The sequence below is a fragment of the Dermacentor albipictus genome, chromosome 4 (genome assembly GCF_038994185.2).
Source record: "Dermacentor albipictus isolate Rhodes 1998 colony chromosome 4, USDA_Dalb.pri_finalv2, whole genome shotgun sequence".
NCBI lineage: Eukaryota > Metazoa > Arthropoda > Arachnida > Ixodida > Ixodidae > Dermacentor > Dermacentor albipictus.
In genome coordinates, this window is record NC_091824.1 from 138,658,806 (window position 1) to 138,676,264 (window position 17,459).

The 17,459-nt window shown below is 43.9% G+C and overlaps 1 protein-coding gene across 3 annotated transcripts in view; it reads right to left on the minus strand.

The window, feature by feature from the left end:
* The window catches only part of LOC135895798 (cytoplasmic polyadenylation element-binding protein 1-like), a 29,497-nt gene extending 12,989 nt beyond the window's left edge, over positions 1-16,508 (minus strand). The window contains exons 1-6 of one of the 3 annotated variants that reach the window (XM_065423972.1): positions 16,363-16,508; positions 14,134-14,293; positions 13,529-13,561; positions 5,114-5,363; positions 3,718-3,856; positions 133-334 (exon numbers count right to left, since the gene is read on the minus strand). In XM_065423972.1, the coding sequence (XP_065280044.1) occupies positions 133-334; positions 3,718-3,856; positions 5,114-5,363; positions 13,529-13,561; positions 14,134-14,293; positions 16,363-16,371 (793 nt within the window). In that variant the 5' untranslated portion in view covers positions 16,372-16,508. Of the gene's footprint in view, positions 1-132; positions 335-3,717; positions 3,857-5,113; positions 5,364-13,528; positions 13,562-14,133; positions 14,294-15,732; positions 15,855-15,931; positions 16,341-16,362 lie in introns of those variants that run through there. The other 2 variants (XM_065423974.1, XM_065423973.2) reach the window with 2 other exon arrangements.
* Positions 16,509-17,459: the final 951 nt, after the last annotated feature.

A 17,459-nucleotide genomic window follows, 5' to 3' on the forward strand; every position in this document is an offset into this window, starting at 1 on the left:
AGCCACTGAGCCACTATGACATGGCAGGCTTCCAGTAAATGTGGTGCCATTCTTCGAACATTGATGTTTGACTGAGTTCAAAGCCTTTCGCTATTCACACACCCCTGAGCACAAGTAGTCGGATGAACTCACTCGCAGCAGATCTGTGCAGCTTAGCCGCCTTCTCAATATTGTCCGAGTCTTCCAAGCCTGAAGTGGGCGGGCTGCCAGCAGGCGACCAGCGCTGGTCCGTGAGAAATGAGAACGGGTTGCTGAGCAGGTCCAGATCCGAGCGCATACTGAAGCCATTTGTATGCGCGTGGGCTCGGGGGCTAGGCGTCATTACCAAGGAGTTCTGCAATAGACGTAATGTTGGGTTACAATTTACAAACACTATTCAATAAGATATGTGCTTTTGCACAGTTCTATAGGCAGATTACAAGCACACTAGAACCATGTTTAGTTCAAAAGTGTATAGTTTCAAATGGCACAAGGAATGCAGTACCATGAAAAAGAACGGGCACAAAAGTCATGCTCCCAAATGGGAGATTAGGGAAGTAGATACTCCCTTTTATACAAGCAATGATTGCATGATTTCAGTGTGCAGAACCCTTGTAAGATGGCCACCCGATGAAAGAAGCAGGCAATGTAACCAGTTCAAAGAATGCAGATTACAACTCTCGCCTAGCCACACCATTTTGTTTTTTGTTAGCTGCATCCTAAGCTCCACCAAGACAGACATCGCTGCTAAAGGTGTCGCAATTATTGGGGTCACCATTGGGGTCAGGCAAGTGCGTGCTGGCCTGTCAAGTTTAAATGATCTAGTGAAAGCCAATTTTAGGACCAACATAACAAAAGTTTGGTCTCAAATGTAGTCGCATGGCTTGGGACCTTTAGTTGCAATTGAATTAACCAAAAAATTAAATTAACCAGAGTTTAACTAATAGAAGTTACTTTTAAGTCATGCATTGCATGCTTGCATTTGTCAAGCCCTTATTTCAAAACCTGAATGTGCAAAGGGTAGCAGAATTAAATATGTATGCTACCATGCTGGCATTTGCAATACAATAAACATGCACAGTAGTGTATGCGGTGTTTAGTAAGACTTGATCCTGGCTGCATCACCTCACATTTTGGCTTTCTTGGCTTTTTGGCTTTTTTCGTGGTAGGTACGACAATGATAAGGCTTGGGCGAGGGACGGTGAGGATATGTGCTCGGGGAAAGGGTGTGTGGTTTCGGACAACAGTGTTGCAAAGAGGGGCAGGAGGGTGAAGGAGGGCCTTATTGCTCGCTCCTCTTGGGAAGGCAAGGAAAATGATTGGGCAAGCGAGTTGCTGGTTGGGGCTTGGAGGAGGAGGAATGAGGCTTTTGCTCTCTTGCTCGTCACGGGAATACCCTGAAGGAAAGGGCACATGCTCACGGCAACCTAGTTGCAGGAAGGGGCTGGTATTCGCTCACTCTTGCTGTTTGCTCGTACTATTGACTATCATTCATGGTTTTTGCATAAATATTTCTTAATTTCTAGCATGCAAATATTTATTTACTTTATTGTCCATATCAATTTTCAGCATTACAGTAAAAGAAGGGGTGTTTCAATAAAATAACCACTTACACACGATACTACAACATGAAAAATGAATATTGAGTGCATTTAAACCAGTGCAACAAAAGATTTAAAAACATTAGAAACAACTTTAGAATTTTTACACAAATACAGCTTATGCAATTTAACTGCCTTGTTCAACCAAATTATATGAAAGTAGTATATGTACTTAGGATTAGTACTTTATTGTGGTATCTACATCCCCTACAAGTACTTAAAAATTCTTTTGTTGTGGGTTTTTAATTTTGTGAGAGCATTATATTGAGTTTTACAAAATGTGTGTTCAAAGAACACTGGTTACATATGGTCAAGATATGTGCCTTACAACTGGCTTGTCTAAAGTTATTGCACAGTGTTAACAAATTACGGTGACAATTTTAACAGGTTATACAAATTTCGAGGTTTTGAAAGAACAAGCGTATCAGGACTGCAATTAAAGTCAACGTCCCATAAATCAGGCAGCCAAAAACAATAAATTCATGCTATTTGTTGCCCTCAAGGGCTCAAATTGCCACAAGCACATCCTAAATAGCTCTAAATGCATGCCAGTACACTTATTAGGTGTATCCGTGCTTGTACCACAATAGGACACTATGGGTGCACACGAGTATAGTTAGAGAGCTTTAAGCGTGTCTGGTATTCCAGCAAAGGGGGGTGGTTTGGGTGGATTTCAGGATGGGCGGGACGTAAATGTGAGCAACCGGAGCGGTGCAGCCACCAGGTGGTGCAGAGCTCAGCCAGACAAACAGCTTAAGTGCAGTAACCTACTACATTCTGCTTTTCTGCTGGTGCAAATTTTTGGCAGCAGCTCAATCATGAACACGATTACGCAGCTGTCGAAAATTTACACGAGCAGCGATGAATATACTGCTTGGCTCTGTATGGTTGAGGTTTGTGCCACCAGCTGGCGCCACCAACAGGCCATTCACGTTTACACCATCGCTCATCCGGCAAACCGCCTGCGATTGCCGGAATACCCGACATACTAAAAACTAAGCAATACATACCGTGTCCCGTGACAAGTGCCTCGTCCCATTCTTCGCATGCTTCGCTGCATAACACCGCTATATTGAGATGAAGCTGACTTTCGGGAACAGGCATTATACCATGCACTGTGCTTTTCAAGCTTCAAAGCCAGTGGCAAAGATGAGAAAGGCAGAGTGAGCGCCATTTCTAACAGTGACGAATTGTTTTAAAGAAAAACATGGCACACCAAGCCTGATAGCGAACATTGAAATAGCTACGCCTAGCATTGCCACAGTGGTGGTCATGGCTGCCAGCGAATCTGCGTGCAACAGCACCGGTTTCAAGAAGATAATCAAAATGATGGCGCTGGTCGCTTCGACTAATGCCATTTCGGACCTGCAGTCCCAGAAAATAGCCCAGAAAATCGGACGGCAAAGGGCTTTTGCGTCCAAAATTTTCGACGTTCTTATACATTAGCTCATGGGTACATGGCAGTGCCACGAAGGCGTTCGAATTATCTGGCATGTCCGGAAAATCTATTGTTGACTGTACATGTTGGGCATGCACAAAAATGCAATATGACCTTTTTGAAATACGAGTGAAAGAAAATTCCTACTCAGAAAAATAGAGACGTGCGCAATGTGCATACTTACAAGTGCATCCTGCAATCAATAGCGAGACATTCCATTAGAAGACGTTTCTCAACCAGCAGTTAATTCATGATCTATGAACAGCATAGGTGCGCAGCTTGTGTTTATTTTACATGCCATCAGAGAGATTTAGCTTCTCAGTACACATTACTACTTGCTGAATAGCAAAGATGCAGACAGGAGCAGCAGTGCTGTTGACACCATCTAGGGGCACTGTGTTCAACTGTTGGAATTGTGTTTTCCACCTGCAATTGTTCTTGTACTGAGCCAATAATGCAACTTAATATATGAAACTGCCTTTTACACGCCAGTGGCACATAAGTAGAGCAATCACTGCAGTGATAATTTTGTGTGCAGTGGTTGAACTCTGCATTAGAAGAGGTCATTGGCACTGCTGCTTGCAGAAACATGTCTGCAGTGTTCCACGTAATGACATGGTCAATCACATGCGAACATGTCACAGCAGAACCACTAGAAGCACCGAACAGTTAGGAAAAAATTCTTTATGAAGTACATACCATGAGATCTGACAAGGTGCTTATTTCTGTGCCACAGCTGACACCACTGGAGTCCGAATCTGGGGAAAGGCTTCTGGAATCCCGGAATGGGTCACATCCATAGGCTAAAGACCGCTCCACAGAAGGGCTCCCTTGATAGCTGCAAATGTATAAGATATTAGTCCAACATGTCCTCAGAGCTTGAATACACTTAGTTTTTAGTACTTCGCAGGCTTCCACATGAACTGGGTAAGGGGTGTTGCAAATATGCGCTGCCAGAAGCAATGCCTTGTTGCCACAGGAATAGACAGCTATGAGTTGGATCAGCTAACGAAGAATAAGGCTGTATGTCCCAAATAAAGGGGCTGGCCTACTGTGTACCACTAATCCTTCTGTTGAAACAGTGTTGTACACTATAGACAAGTCCTTTCTTTCAGTTATTGTAAGCAATTGGCTGGCTGAAGCTATTGCAATGTGGTGTGAAGTTGGTGATGAAGAGAACAAATACTCTTGTAGCTTCAGCAAATAGCCTGGAATTTGCAAGTGCTGCATTGTTTGCACACGCTTCAGTGGGTTTTTTTTTTTTTTTGCTTTGCTTGTAGAACACGGCAAACTGAGTTAGGTTCAAGCTGACTCATGGTTGCTTGAAATCTGAAGGTCAATGAAATAGTCCAAAACAGAATTGAGAGTTGTACCAACAGGCACGTTTTTAACAGCAACTGGCCACTACGACATTCTATGGCAGATAAATGCATGTGCGTCCTAAACATCAAAGCTGCAAACATGTCCCAATTCTCCGGCACCCTCTTGGAGCCCGTCGACTCATTAGCCTGAATATTGCATGCTAGCAATTTTTGTTTGTGCATTATGGACGACTTCCTGTCAGGTGCTGCCTGCGCAAGTCACTCGGCCCTGGGAAACCAGAAAGTGAATTAACGACCTTTTTAAACTACATGGCTTTAGAGCACGCTGAGAACAGCTTACCCAGCAAATGTCGAGGTTTGGTTGAAGGAATCGCAACTATGAATTACCCAAGCTTTAATTATTGCTAGTAAACTTTCACTATGCACTTGTGCACAGGCTAGTGTCTACAAACAGCAATAGTTTGTGGACATTTTTGTCACGTTTCCTTGAAACACGTATTCCTTCATTGTGAGGCACCATTATAACGTTTTGTGCGTGTTGGCATGTCATTACTAAGAAAATATTTGTAGCTTAAGTACATGGGGAAGAAAGCACAAGACTGAGTGCTAACTTCCAACAGCATTTTTTTCTTGGAAAGAGGAATACAATAGCCGTCTCCTGGAATAAAATGTTTAAAGTTTGCGTTCTGCCTTGTGTATCCCTGCTTTTCAGCATCCGGTGCTACAAATATTTTCTTAGTAACTCACTGACAGGCGTTACCAGACCTACGTACCTGTAAGGTGCGTAAGGTGATGCAGAGCGGATAGCTCGAGGTCCTGTGCCGACAGGTGAAGTTTGGAGAGTGCTCTGTCTTAGTAGCCTACCGAGAGAGGCTTCGGAGAGACGCATGTCACTGGGATATAAAGAGCCCAGACCATTGCCATTCTGGTAGGCTGCCAAGTAGGCTGGGTTAGAGAGTAAGCTAGACAAACCGCCTGTGCTGCCTGGCAGCACACTGTTCCTGAGGCCACAGTTGCTGTGCCCTGCACAGGACAAACAGACACACACACACTAGGTCAATCTCATGTTGCTCACAAGTAGATATTAGCACTTAGTAGAGAAGGAAATGCAGAATAACAGAGATAACAGGAACTAATGAAAAATTAGAAGCTTTGGTTGAAATTCTTATCTTCGTTATTTTTCCGAGCAACAAAGCTCTAATGAAACAGCACATAAAAGTCCTTAACCCTAATGATTAGGTTGATGTGGCCGAGGTGTAAATTAATCACTAAACAACAATCAGAACAACATAGCGAAAAAATTAGGAAGCAGCAAATTATAGGGAACCTGCCACAACTACGAACAAGGTATATGCAGTAAAGGTATAGGGCAGTGTCATTAGCAACAATTTAATACATGCAGCAGACAAATTAAGCTACATAGAACTGTGGAGTATACAGGACAGCCATATAGACACATTTTATATGTGACTACAGAGAAAAGTTCAAGTGTAAACCTAGGGTGAAGTTGGAAAGGCTTTGCAAGGGATGTCCAGGGTAAAGTGGCAGGAGGAGATGGAATAATGGCTTCGTATAAAAGATGGCAGACACACTAAAAGCTTGCAATGCTTTATACTCGTCTCCTCATAACTTCACATGTGCCAGAGGCTTGGAAGAATGTCAACATAATTGACAAAAAGGAGACATCAAATACTAAGAATTATAGACCCATTTGGCTTGCTTGAAGTGCTGTACAGGGCTTGTTCATAAAGTAATGAGACTCTGTTTGCTAAAAAAAATTTTATTGATCCGATCGGTACATATTAAAATTCTTCAAAATAGTCTCCTAGGGTGTCTATACACCGCTGTTCACCGCTATACACCGCTTCCACGTGTTCCAGTTGTCGGAAATAATTTTGCGAACGGTTGTTTTGCACATATTGAGGTTTTCAGCGATTAATATGATACGCAAACGACGGTCGGAATCGAGGAGATTCTTTTACTTTGACCACATTTTATCCAAACCACTCATTGAAGGGCATCCAGATCGCTTCAAGTCTTCAATGGTCTCCGATCCATTCTTGAACTCACTGAACCACCGGAAAACCTGAGGCTTTGACAGGACGTTGCCTTTGTAAGCCTCCTTAACCAAGGGAGGCATCTCGTAAGCAGTTTTTCCCAGGTGAAAGCAAAATTTAACCAACTACCACAGCTCCAGCAAAGGCTCCATATTTTACGTTTTCTTCCATGACAAAAACAGCTTTTGGGCTACTTCAGATCCTCACTACGTCAGAGCTCAGGTGCAACTGCCGCCCGGTGCACTAGCTTAGAACCAACAACAAATCTCGACTCCGAGGAGCGCACTACTGGCAACTGCAGCACCATACAATAGGCAGTCTCACATATGGATGAAGGGAGGTAATTTCGAATAGAATTAGGGCAGTGCTTCACTCCAATAAGCCCGAATAACAGGCTGGTGTTAGAAAGAGACAATTACATTCATGCCATCAACTGAAATTCTGCAATATAACACCACTACTATGTGGCCCTTCATAGATTAAAAAAACAAGTATCCGATTCAGCAGAAGTAGAAGTTGTGGATGAATTTTTAGATTTAATGAGCTTAGAAAGCAAATGTGGATACCTTACGTAATTATCTACAGGGATTTTGTAGCTACCATTCTTTACAAAGAAAGTGAAAAAAATATTAGGAAGGGTGTCAGGCAAATAACTTTTCTGAATGCCTCAGACATTTGCTGCATGCTTGGAAGTATTCGAAATGTTACATGAAGGATTAGATGCAAGAATTAGCAGCGACTATCTCACCAACCTGCTGTTTGCAGGTTACGTAGTCTTTAGCAACGGTGATGACTTACAGCAATTGAAGACTCAAACCAACTAGGTCTAAATGTATGTGTATGGATTAATGCAGAGAAAACTAATGTTCAATAATTTGGTAAAAGAACAAGAGTTTATGATTGCTAGATACCCTTTTGAAGCTGTGAAGGAAAGTATCATAGGCGAATTAGTCACAGCAGACACTAACTGCAAGAGGTCTAGTTGAATATAAATAAGCTAAACTGAACATGGCACTGATAGTAATAAAGAGTAGCCTTATCAATAACCTAACAAAGTACACAATCTCAGTGCATTCCAACATAGAGGATAACAAAATTTTATAAAGGCTGCGCAAGAAGCAATGCAACAGGAAATGATAGGCACGACGTTAAAAGACAGTATGGATTGGAGTAAAAGCAAGCTGCTGATATTCCGGTTGTGATTAAGACAAGTTGTGCATGTTGTGGAATGCATCAAGCCAATAATGAGTAGTCTGTACCAGAATGAAGCATGAAGGGAAGGGAAACGCAGTCAAGTGTAGTGGAGGGTTTATGTGGAGATTAGAATTAGCAGGCATAGGCTGGAGTCAGCTGGTGCAAGACACGGGTAACTTTTATATTACTGGGATAGACATATCTAGCATCATCCATAAGATAGGCTCATGGTGACTTGCAAGCTGCTCAAAGCACAAAAAACCTGGTAAAGAATTGTAGTGCTAGCATGGATGTGCAATTAAATGGCATGTCATGCCGTGCACACCTGCAGTGTGCCGCAGTGAACCTGAAGCTTGCCACATTGGTTACACGTACAGACACGGGAAAAATGGCACAGTGAACCCTTAACATCTGACTGTTAGAATGTCCATTACCATAAAGAATGTTCTAAGCATTCTCAGCATGGACCATCTTAGCTTCAGTTCAGTGTCTTACAGTGCAGTGGCAATGAAGGCTATGACACGCTGTAACACTAACAGCTGAATACAGAGAAAGTGCAGCAGCATTATTGTAGTCTAGGTAGTACACAGCTTACTTGAGCTTCACAAGGTAAACATCACGAATAGGCCGTGTGCAACAGGAAATGGCACATTGCCATAAAAATATGTTCAAGCACTAAAGCTGGAAAGTGCTACGTTTATTGCATTGCTGCTACCTAGGCAATTCTATTTTTTTGAATACAAGTTTTACATAGCTGTTTGTGTCACATTGCTTCTTTATGTTGGCATATGGATACACCAAATGTCGGCTGCACACTGAAAATGCTCTTTACAGCTTTGAACATTGAGATAACCTGCTGTGAAGCTAATATCGCATCTTTTGAAGCAGCAAAACAGATCTGTATATCTAGCTGCAACATTGCCTCTAATCTCTGGTGCAGCATGTTGCCTCACATTGCAGTTATCAGAGACCCATGCATAAATGTTGACAAGAGGTACGCAAGCTTCACCATGTCTTTAATCGGGCAATTTTAGTAATGGCTTTCAGAAATTGGGATTGGAAATAGACCAAAGCGCAGTGGAAGAAATGCAAGAAAGGCTATTTGCTGTCTAATCATAGGAAAAGTGTGGATCTCTGGAAATTATTTTTACTGTACCATGCAGTGGCACAGACACTACAATCAAGCACCTCCACGACGAAATGATCTGCCTAACAGAGGAATAATTCTGTGCCAATTCTATTGCGAGCTGTGCAGCCTTTACAACTAAGTGACCTGTACAACAAATGGCTTCAGAGGTCCCACGCATTTGTGCAAAGGCATTCGACTGTACTCGCAAATAGTATTAGTAGTACAAAAAGTTGAAAAAAGCTGTAGTGCATTGAGGGCACCGACAGTGCAGCATTGCATGAATGCTAACATTAAATAGGTAAGACTACTACCTACTTGGTGTATGTTTAAAACATTCTCTACACTTTCAGTAGTTACCGAGAGACTACCGTTACGGCTTAGGGTGGCGTTAGGGCAAGGAATCCACCCAGCCCATCAAAGAATACATACAGTAGTATAAATGAAGGAAAAGGTTTATTGGCTTAGCTACACGGCTCCAGTTACAGAAGCCAACTTTATGCAGGAGCAAGTTTGAGTTCACTCTGACCCTACTGCACAAAAAGCCTCCGCTTTTAATACTGTCACGACTCGCCTAGGAAATCTGAAGAAGACTGTCTAGCAGCAAGTCATTGTCGAATCCATTGCGATACCACACCAATGCTATCGCAATGCTCCGCATTAACCTTGCCTCTGAAGCCCAATGGTATGGAATATGTGGCAGGATGACAACATGCAAATCCAAGGTCGCCGTTGCTCGGTAGCATATAATGTTGGGCCCCCCCTCATCATTAGTTCAGGCTGTCACTTAGTGGTGGGGCTAGCGGTCTTTTGTGGATCCGTCAAGAGTGTCCACACTGCAGTGACTTCTGGATAGGCACCGATGGATGGGTGGGGGTTTGCCTCGGGGCAAATATCTAACTGCGAGTCCAAGGTCGCCATCGTTGTTCGGTAGCATTTGATGTTGGCCCCCCTCATTAGTTCAGCCTGTCAGGTAGTGGCCTTTTGTGGACCCGTGATGTCCATGCTGCATTGACGTCTGGATAGGTGCTGATGGATGGGTGGATGTTTGCCTTGTGGCAAAGTTCTAATTAACGGCTTTGTGATGTTGAGACATAACACTACACTTTTCTTGTATTTAAATAAAAGCTCACCAGCTTCTTTCAGCAACTTTTTTTTCACAGTTGATAGTTTTTTTTTTTGGCTGAGGCTATGTACCATTACTGCCATTGGCATTCTTTGTCAGTGTGAAATTGCTGTACTGCAAAAATAATGTGGTTGAGGTGGTGTTGTGATGAGCCATGAACTATGCACAATTACTTTCACATCATTCTTATCTTGATTGCAACCTAGTTTCAATAAGCAACTAATTCTGTACTTCTGCTATATACTTGAGTTACACTATTGCAATGTATAGCTATCTGCCCTTGTGTGCTGCAACTATATTTGGTTAAAACCAGATTTTCGTCAGAAGTACAGCCTGCTTTTTTCTGAGTACCTGTTCTACCAAAACAAGTTAAACCTGATTGTTGATTAATACTTCGATTTAACAAGATGCACAGCATTGAAGCACATGTTTCAGCAGAGGTGCAAAAAAATTTTAACAGCACAGCATAATAGATAAACTTTTCAGCAACACCTTAGAGAATGGGACTAGATAATGTTGCTAACCATACAATTAGATGAAATTAAGTAAGCTCAACAAGCCAGTCAGCGTCAAAATCATTTCCTTTGTCTCGAACATTTCCCTTGAATGCTGCAGGACTGACCAAAGAATTGTGCACTGCATGAGAGATACAGGTACGCATTAAGTCTAATACTCTTGTGTCATAATATATAATGCGATTATTATATGGTAGGTGCCGCCATCAACCTATTTGCCACCAAACAAGCAGTGGAAACTGTGGCCAGTAGCCATAGCATAATCTTCAACTCTGAACCAAAACTTAAGATGCCACCTACTAAAAGTACAAGGTGCACAAGTAGTACACAAGGTGACGTTTATAAAGTATTCTGTAAAAAGCGTCATACATTAATCGCACTACTTGCATAGCTTTCACAGCACTGCCTGCCAAGTATAAAACAAACTACAATATATATGAAATGCCTGTGCATTTGGCGACACATTTACGACAAGTGGTGCTTGTCTCGCAAGTTTCACATCAACATGTTACGGCCACAGATCAGTTTCAATTTTACTAGTACAGCATTCATCTAAGGATCAGTCAGTCTCGTGCAGTCTGTTATTTGAGCTGCTAATTGTGTGCACACATCTACTACTGATGTGTTGTCAGAAAGTTGCGATTTCATCACATCTGTACTGCTTTAAGATTTCAAGTCTGCCCAAAACATGCGACAATTACGTAGACTCATTCCTGCTGATCATATCGGCACTCCACACATTTTCTCCTGCGTTAGCCCACCTTTGTTGAAATGAGTGGGCGGTGTCCTCTACTGCCTGTGTAACATCTATGGCTATGTTCATGCTTGGGAAGTGGCCAAAGCAGGTGGAAAGTTTGCCTGTCAATATGTCCACTTGTTTTGCCGCCGCTTTCCCAACTACTTGCTGCATATACAATCGCCCACGTTATAGCATTTTTTCCACAATTTCAAGCATTACGTTCATTCATTGATACATCTATCATCAAGGGCAGTGATTGGATGTCACTTCACACCTCATTTGCACCTCTATTCTAGACACTGAATTTTACAAACAATGAGCATGCTCGCCGACACTTTGGGCGCCATCTTCAATTTATGGCCAGGATCTTTGCGCGAAAGTAACTTCCAGTGAAGTAGAATGACGTCGCACTTCCTCCATGCCGAAAAGTCAGTCCAAGACCGATCATGCTTGCCGCTTGGTTTTTCACGAGTTGATGTGAAGTGGATTTCTTGCAGCTTTTGAGACGTCCACATGCTTTGCTTTTAAGTGTGCAGCTAGCCGTGTATTAGGCATAGCAGTGCACCAATCTCCTTCAGCAGTACTGTAATGTGTGGCAATTTCTTTCGCCATAAAAATTAAGGGGGCTAGGTCATAACCACATGAGTTCGATTCAGTGCTGCTCCTTTGGACAAGAATGGGGACCATAAGCTGCAAATTGTGTGCATCCACATATGCGCGCATGTTTGTAAAATTCCAGATATGTTACGTTTGATAGAAGTGCAATAGACTTCTAAAAAATCTGGGCTTGTGGAAGACTTAACAGCACAAAGGAAGGCAAGGGGTGAAAAAATTACAATAGTTGGGGACAGTGTAGTGATGATAGTTGCCCACAAACTCAAAGAGGACCAAGCAATGCCAAATCCGTAAATTGTTAGCCTTGTGTTATCTATGAACCACTGTGCACTGGTTATGTTTGACCCCACAAAGCCCACCATATCATTTTTGATATGTTGAATTTGATGCCTGAAAACAGATTTAGTGCTGTAAACCCAATGTACAGCCCATACTAGCATTTGATATTCTGGAGGGCGTGTTAAGTTGTGATAGTCCTGCAGTTGAATTACTAAGTGAGTAATTAACATACTAATTTATCTTTACTTAATCATCATTTTACAGTTTTTTATCATACCAATATACTTTCAGAGTCCAGAAACGCGTGTGAGCAGGACGTAGGGTTTGGTGTTTGGGCTTTGTGGGACAATATCTGGGCCACATTGGCAGGGTAAATTTTTAGCTATTTTTAACATTGCACACAGTGTATGGGTGACTACATCCTCTCTGTAACCCTCTTTCCTTTCACAGCACCAAACTCCCTGGCAGATTGTCTGGCTACAACAGTGCTTATTTGCCGTTTTCTCAACTTCCATGGGCAATACCAAAATACCACGTCACATTGTGGTGCAATTAAATTGGGACCCTGATGTCAGTAAGGTGGCAAATAAGCTTCGCACAGTATTTTCATGCACAGGGACAAAATATCGCACACAAAGGCAGCCTTGTGAAATTTCAATACCACTCTTTTTTCACTCGATAACTCACGTTTACTAGATTGAAGTATAGCTAAAGTTCCTCTCTATGACCCAAGTGTGCATGCCACACAAGGCAGCACACCACCAGTGGGTCTGTTCCTAACTTATGCATAGTTCTGCTGCACCTCCTGCATCAATTCTGCATCAACTCTGAGCTGTGCCGCAGCACAGCCCAGAGTTATCCTATGCCGAAGTGTGCCGCCAAAGACTAGTGCTCGAATACTTTATGGTGCCACTCTGGTGCATGGTGTCGCTGCATCTGTTGGCAAGGTAGTGAAGCTGTGATGCACGACGTCTGGCAGACAATACTAGCCAATGCTATGTTCGGCAGCTCAGCTGGCGTTTCATGAATGACCAAGTGCAATGCAGCTGAAGCTGCCTTTGGCACTACCGAGACAATTTAATCAAGATGCAATTTCCAGTATGCATCTAGTCTGATTATTAGCATTACGAATTCAAGCAAATTGTAGCAATGTGATGGCCATCTTAAATCTAATTGAAGATGACTAAAAGCATGCTTCTATTAAAAAATCCAGCTAGACATAAGGCCATAGAAAACTTTGGCCAAGAAATTCACACAGCTCGCACTTTGTAGCATGATTCTCAAGTGTACGCAACATGGTTCAGACTTGAAATTTTTCTGCGACAGCTGTGAACCCGTGTGTGAACCAAACGGGCCTAGCACTGTTGCGAAGTTTGGGTACGGACTAGTTGGTATTCCATGGCATCAATCGTCACTTACAGCGCATACATAGACGAGGGACAAAAAGAATGACGAAGGCAAGACTTGCTAGTTAAGAGTTCAGGTGAGCTTACAAGACCTAGGAAACAAAAGAACAGTGGTGCATCACCCAACTTACCGTTAAAATTGAGGCAGTCCTCAGCTGCATTATCTGGAACAAGAAAAAACCTACATTTGCCTTGTGTGACAGCAGGAGACTCATCACTGGCTGAAGACGCACATTCGAAGACTGAATTTATTCATACTGGAAACATAGCTCTAATGTGCAGCTGGGGCATGAACAATGATGGTAACGCCGTCTTGAGCAAAAGCAGTTTATTGCGTAGCAGCAAAAATCAATGCACAGTAGCAAGGTGATTTCACGTCCATATCAATAAGTAGGTTAAAATATCATCCACGGTGCTGAAGCATCAATATTTCCTTAATATATACCTCAAACTCATACAGCTTCCTGTTCTGATTTGCACATGAGCAAGCACTATAAATTGAGCAGAGAGTGATAACACAGCAACCACACAGAACAAAACCTTTATGAAGTGGCATCACCATAAGCAGAACATGGTCAGCAACTACAATCTTCAATACAGTGCCGTTTCAATTGCCACAGCACAAGAAACTTCCGCAATTGAAGTCCTACAGTGGTGCATGCACTTTTTTCTCTGGCGACATCAATTTCGCTGGCACAGAAAGTATGTACTTGTGGTCAACATTGTAGATGCTCACCATATTGTCTGCTGAGGGGTCGGCGATCCACCAGTGAGATATCACTGGCATTGTCAAGCATACCGTTAAAATTCGGCAGCATTCTGTTATAGTTGTGGTCACTTAAGGATTCCATCAGTGCAAGTTCCTCATCCAGAAACTCGCTGGAAGGCTGATGAAGCTGGATGGAAATAACAGATCAATCCTGTGATTTGCAATTCATGAAAGGAGCACAATGAGTCATGACACGGCACCTCAACGAAAGCTTATGGCACATGTGCTCCTTGACTAAGCAATAAGCGCAGCATGAATACTGGTCCACCCAGTTTGAATGCATTCACATTCGTTACAGCTAGAGCAGAGAACAATGACAGAGGGCTAGCCAGTACACTGCCTCCCTAAGCATGTAAACAATGCAAAGCACGCCGAGACAATGCGCAAAATATTACATAGGCACATACGTAAACAATAGTGTGGTGCCGCGGAAGCAGAGGTGCAGGAAACAAACGAGGTATTGCATTAGCAATGAGCGAGGATTTCAACAAAAACAATCTCAGACGGCGATTTTCTACCTGCTGCACGTGGCCGAAGTCGACCGAGAGGCTAAATAAGGGTATATCGTTATGGAATACGCGTAACGCACGCTGCTGAATAACAAAACGCTTCACAGAACACGCTCGCAAGGGAAAAAAACTAAATAAAAGAAGTGAGCGCATGCGGTGGAATAAAGTCCAGCGATGAACAGTGAAACCGCGAAGCTGCTATATCACACGAGCATTACGGGGATCGAGGGAATGCGCTCGCGGATACATATTTGCAAAAGGAAAAACTGCGGAACGCAAGCGCTGCCTGAAAAATTACCTTCGATGTGCGCCACATGTGCACGCCTTGCATTCGGGAACGACTTCGCAGTTGCACGTTTCGCGAATCAAACACCACTGCTGTTGACCAGCCGTAAGCGCAGACGCATGCGCCTCGCCTTTTAAAAGGCCGGCTGCTGCATTTTTATATATATTTTGTTCTCTCGCCACAAAATTTGTTCGTTCGACACCACAAACGGACAAGACTATATCAAGGGGCCGAAACACTAATGATGAAACTGACGCTATAAGAAAAAAAAGGCGACGCAGTGTTCTGATGCGTAGTACAGCAGCCGACGTTGAAAGGCACAAAACTGCATACATGCACGTTGTAGTACGGTTCACCTTCGCCGCAGCGAGCGATGTGTCGCATGTGCCTCCCCCGTGGCCACATGTGCAGCGTGGGCCTCGCCTTATAACTACCACTATTTTTTTATATATATACGAAACTGACTAGCGAAAACCGAAGCCCCCAATTTTGCGCTACTGCCCATGCGAGCTAGAACAGCTGGCCAGGGGTGAATGTCGACTGCAGTTCGAAACCACGCCGTAGTCGAACGCCACGCTGCTTTCTCGTGTGCCGGTCAAGGACACTAACCCTGAAGGAAATGTCAGCAGAGAAGTAGAAACCCCGAAAATGGGCACACATACACCTGCCCGTAGAAACGCTTCGGCCGGTTGCGCTACGTTTCCGAGTTGAAAAGCAAAATTCAACTGCCTGAGAGCGAATTCGAAGGCTGACGCCGAGAGAGCAACACACCTGCATCCGATGCTAGAATATAAAATCCTTCCATCGAACGGTCCGCATTTTTTTTTTTTTCTCGGCATGGTTATGAGGGCGGGGTGGGCTACCTCGTCGTGCAACGAGCTCTACAAGGCTGCACCGTTGAGACAGCGGGGCTACTGTTTCTGAGCCTGTGCGCAACGCGATGGTCGAAGAGAGATGGAATATACTTCACCATTAAAACCGCTCTTTGACGCTAACACGTGGCAGGACCGAGGACGAAGTGCGGTATCCCGGGGCAGGACAGCGCCGCCGAAACGTTCGTGCCGCGTCGGTGGCTGGGCAGCGCTTAAAATCAGCGCTTGGGGTGGCTCGGAATTCGTCGGTCCCTCGGTTCCGACGCCGGGCAGAAAATGAGACGAGAGGCGGCGACCGCGGCGAAGGCTGGCCCGTAAGCGGAGAGGGGGAGGTTATCGAACCACGTGCTTCGTGCGGCATAAACAGAGTACGGCGAGTCGTAACCGCTGCTTCCGCTTCCGCCGGCGGTTTCGGCCGGTCCGCAGGTTTTCCTCGCAGTCGCAGACGAAAATGGTTTCCGAGCCGCGGCGTCGTCTGCTACGATGGATTATTGCCCTGACCGACGTGGTGGCTTTAGTCCTCGCTTACCGAGTACATCGTGGTCGCTGGGTGGTGTCTTCAGCCCGGGTGCGGCTCCGCTGCTGCTGCTTCTGTTGGCGCGCAATAGCCCCGTCGCGGAGCGTGGAACGACTGCGCGTGCACGCTACTAAGACGCCGCCCCAATGCGCACGGGCACCCACCGTGCGCCGCGCTGTACGGTGCATATTTACTTTCGCAAAGGAAAAGAAGCTCGCGGCGCTCCTATCTGCCGCCGGCTCGCTTCTACTTATTTATTTCTTTCTTTTTGTTTATTGTCCTTGCTGTTGGTAAAAAATTTAAAAAAAATAGTTCGAGCACACTTGTACGCCTCACGTGAGACCGAGACCCTACTGCTAAATACAAACAAACGCGCGCAGAAAAATACAATAAAGAGCTCGTGACTACGTGCCTTCGTGGCAAAGAAGCCATTTCACTGCAGCTGCGGTTTGAGGGCTTTTCGTGGCTGTTTCAGACTGGTGTCAAGGAAATTTTGAGGGAATCCTGACTAATTAAAACGGAGCCAATACGTCGAAGAGATGTTTTAGATATCGCATTTGCTTCTTCGTTTTTAGGCTCCCTTGGCATGAGCACGTTTTCGTCTTTGAAAAATAAGTCGCCCATTGAAAAGTAGTAGCTTTTGCATGTTTGGTTAGTTAGCCGTGCTTCCTCGTCATTATTATCAAATTAAGAGTAAACATCATGAAAACTGCGATCGAAAGACAACAACAATATGTAGGACATTTCATTCCGTGACTCGACTGTCAGTGTCAGACGCCTGCCGACAAATGGCGAGTAAGGTGATTCGGCATATATATCTATAGACTGTGCCAGTTGGCGTTCGATCTTGTCACTCGCAAGAGAAACAATATATGAGTAACACACTTCTCAAACATTTCAGTGTTTGATTGGTGACCACAAGGGACATATTTAACGCTACGAAGAAACAAATAGCAAATATGAATAGCAACATAATCAAAAGAAAACAGTAGTCAAAAGACATTTGCACTTCGATCTCTTAAATCGCACCAACTATATCCTGTTCTCATAAATGACACATTAAATGTCACGACGTCAAAAAAACTGGACGCGGGACCACCATGCGAGAA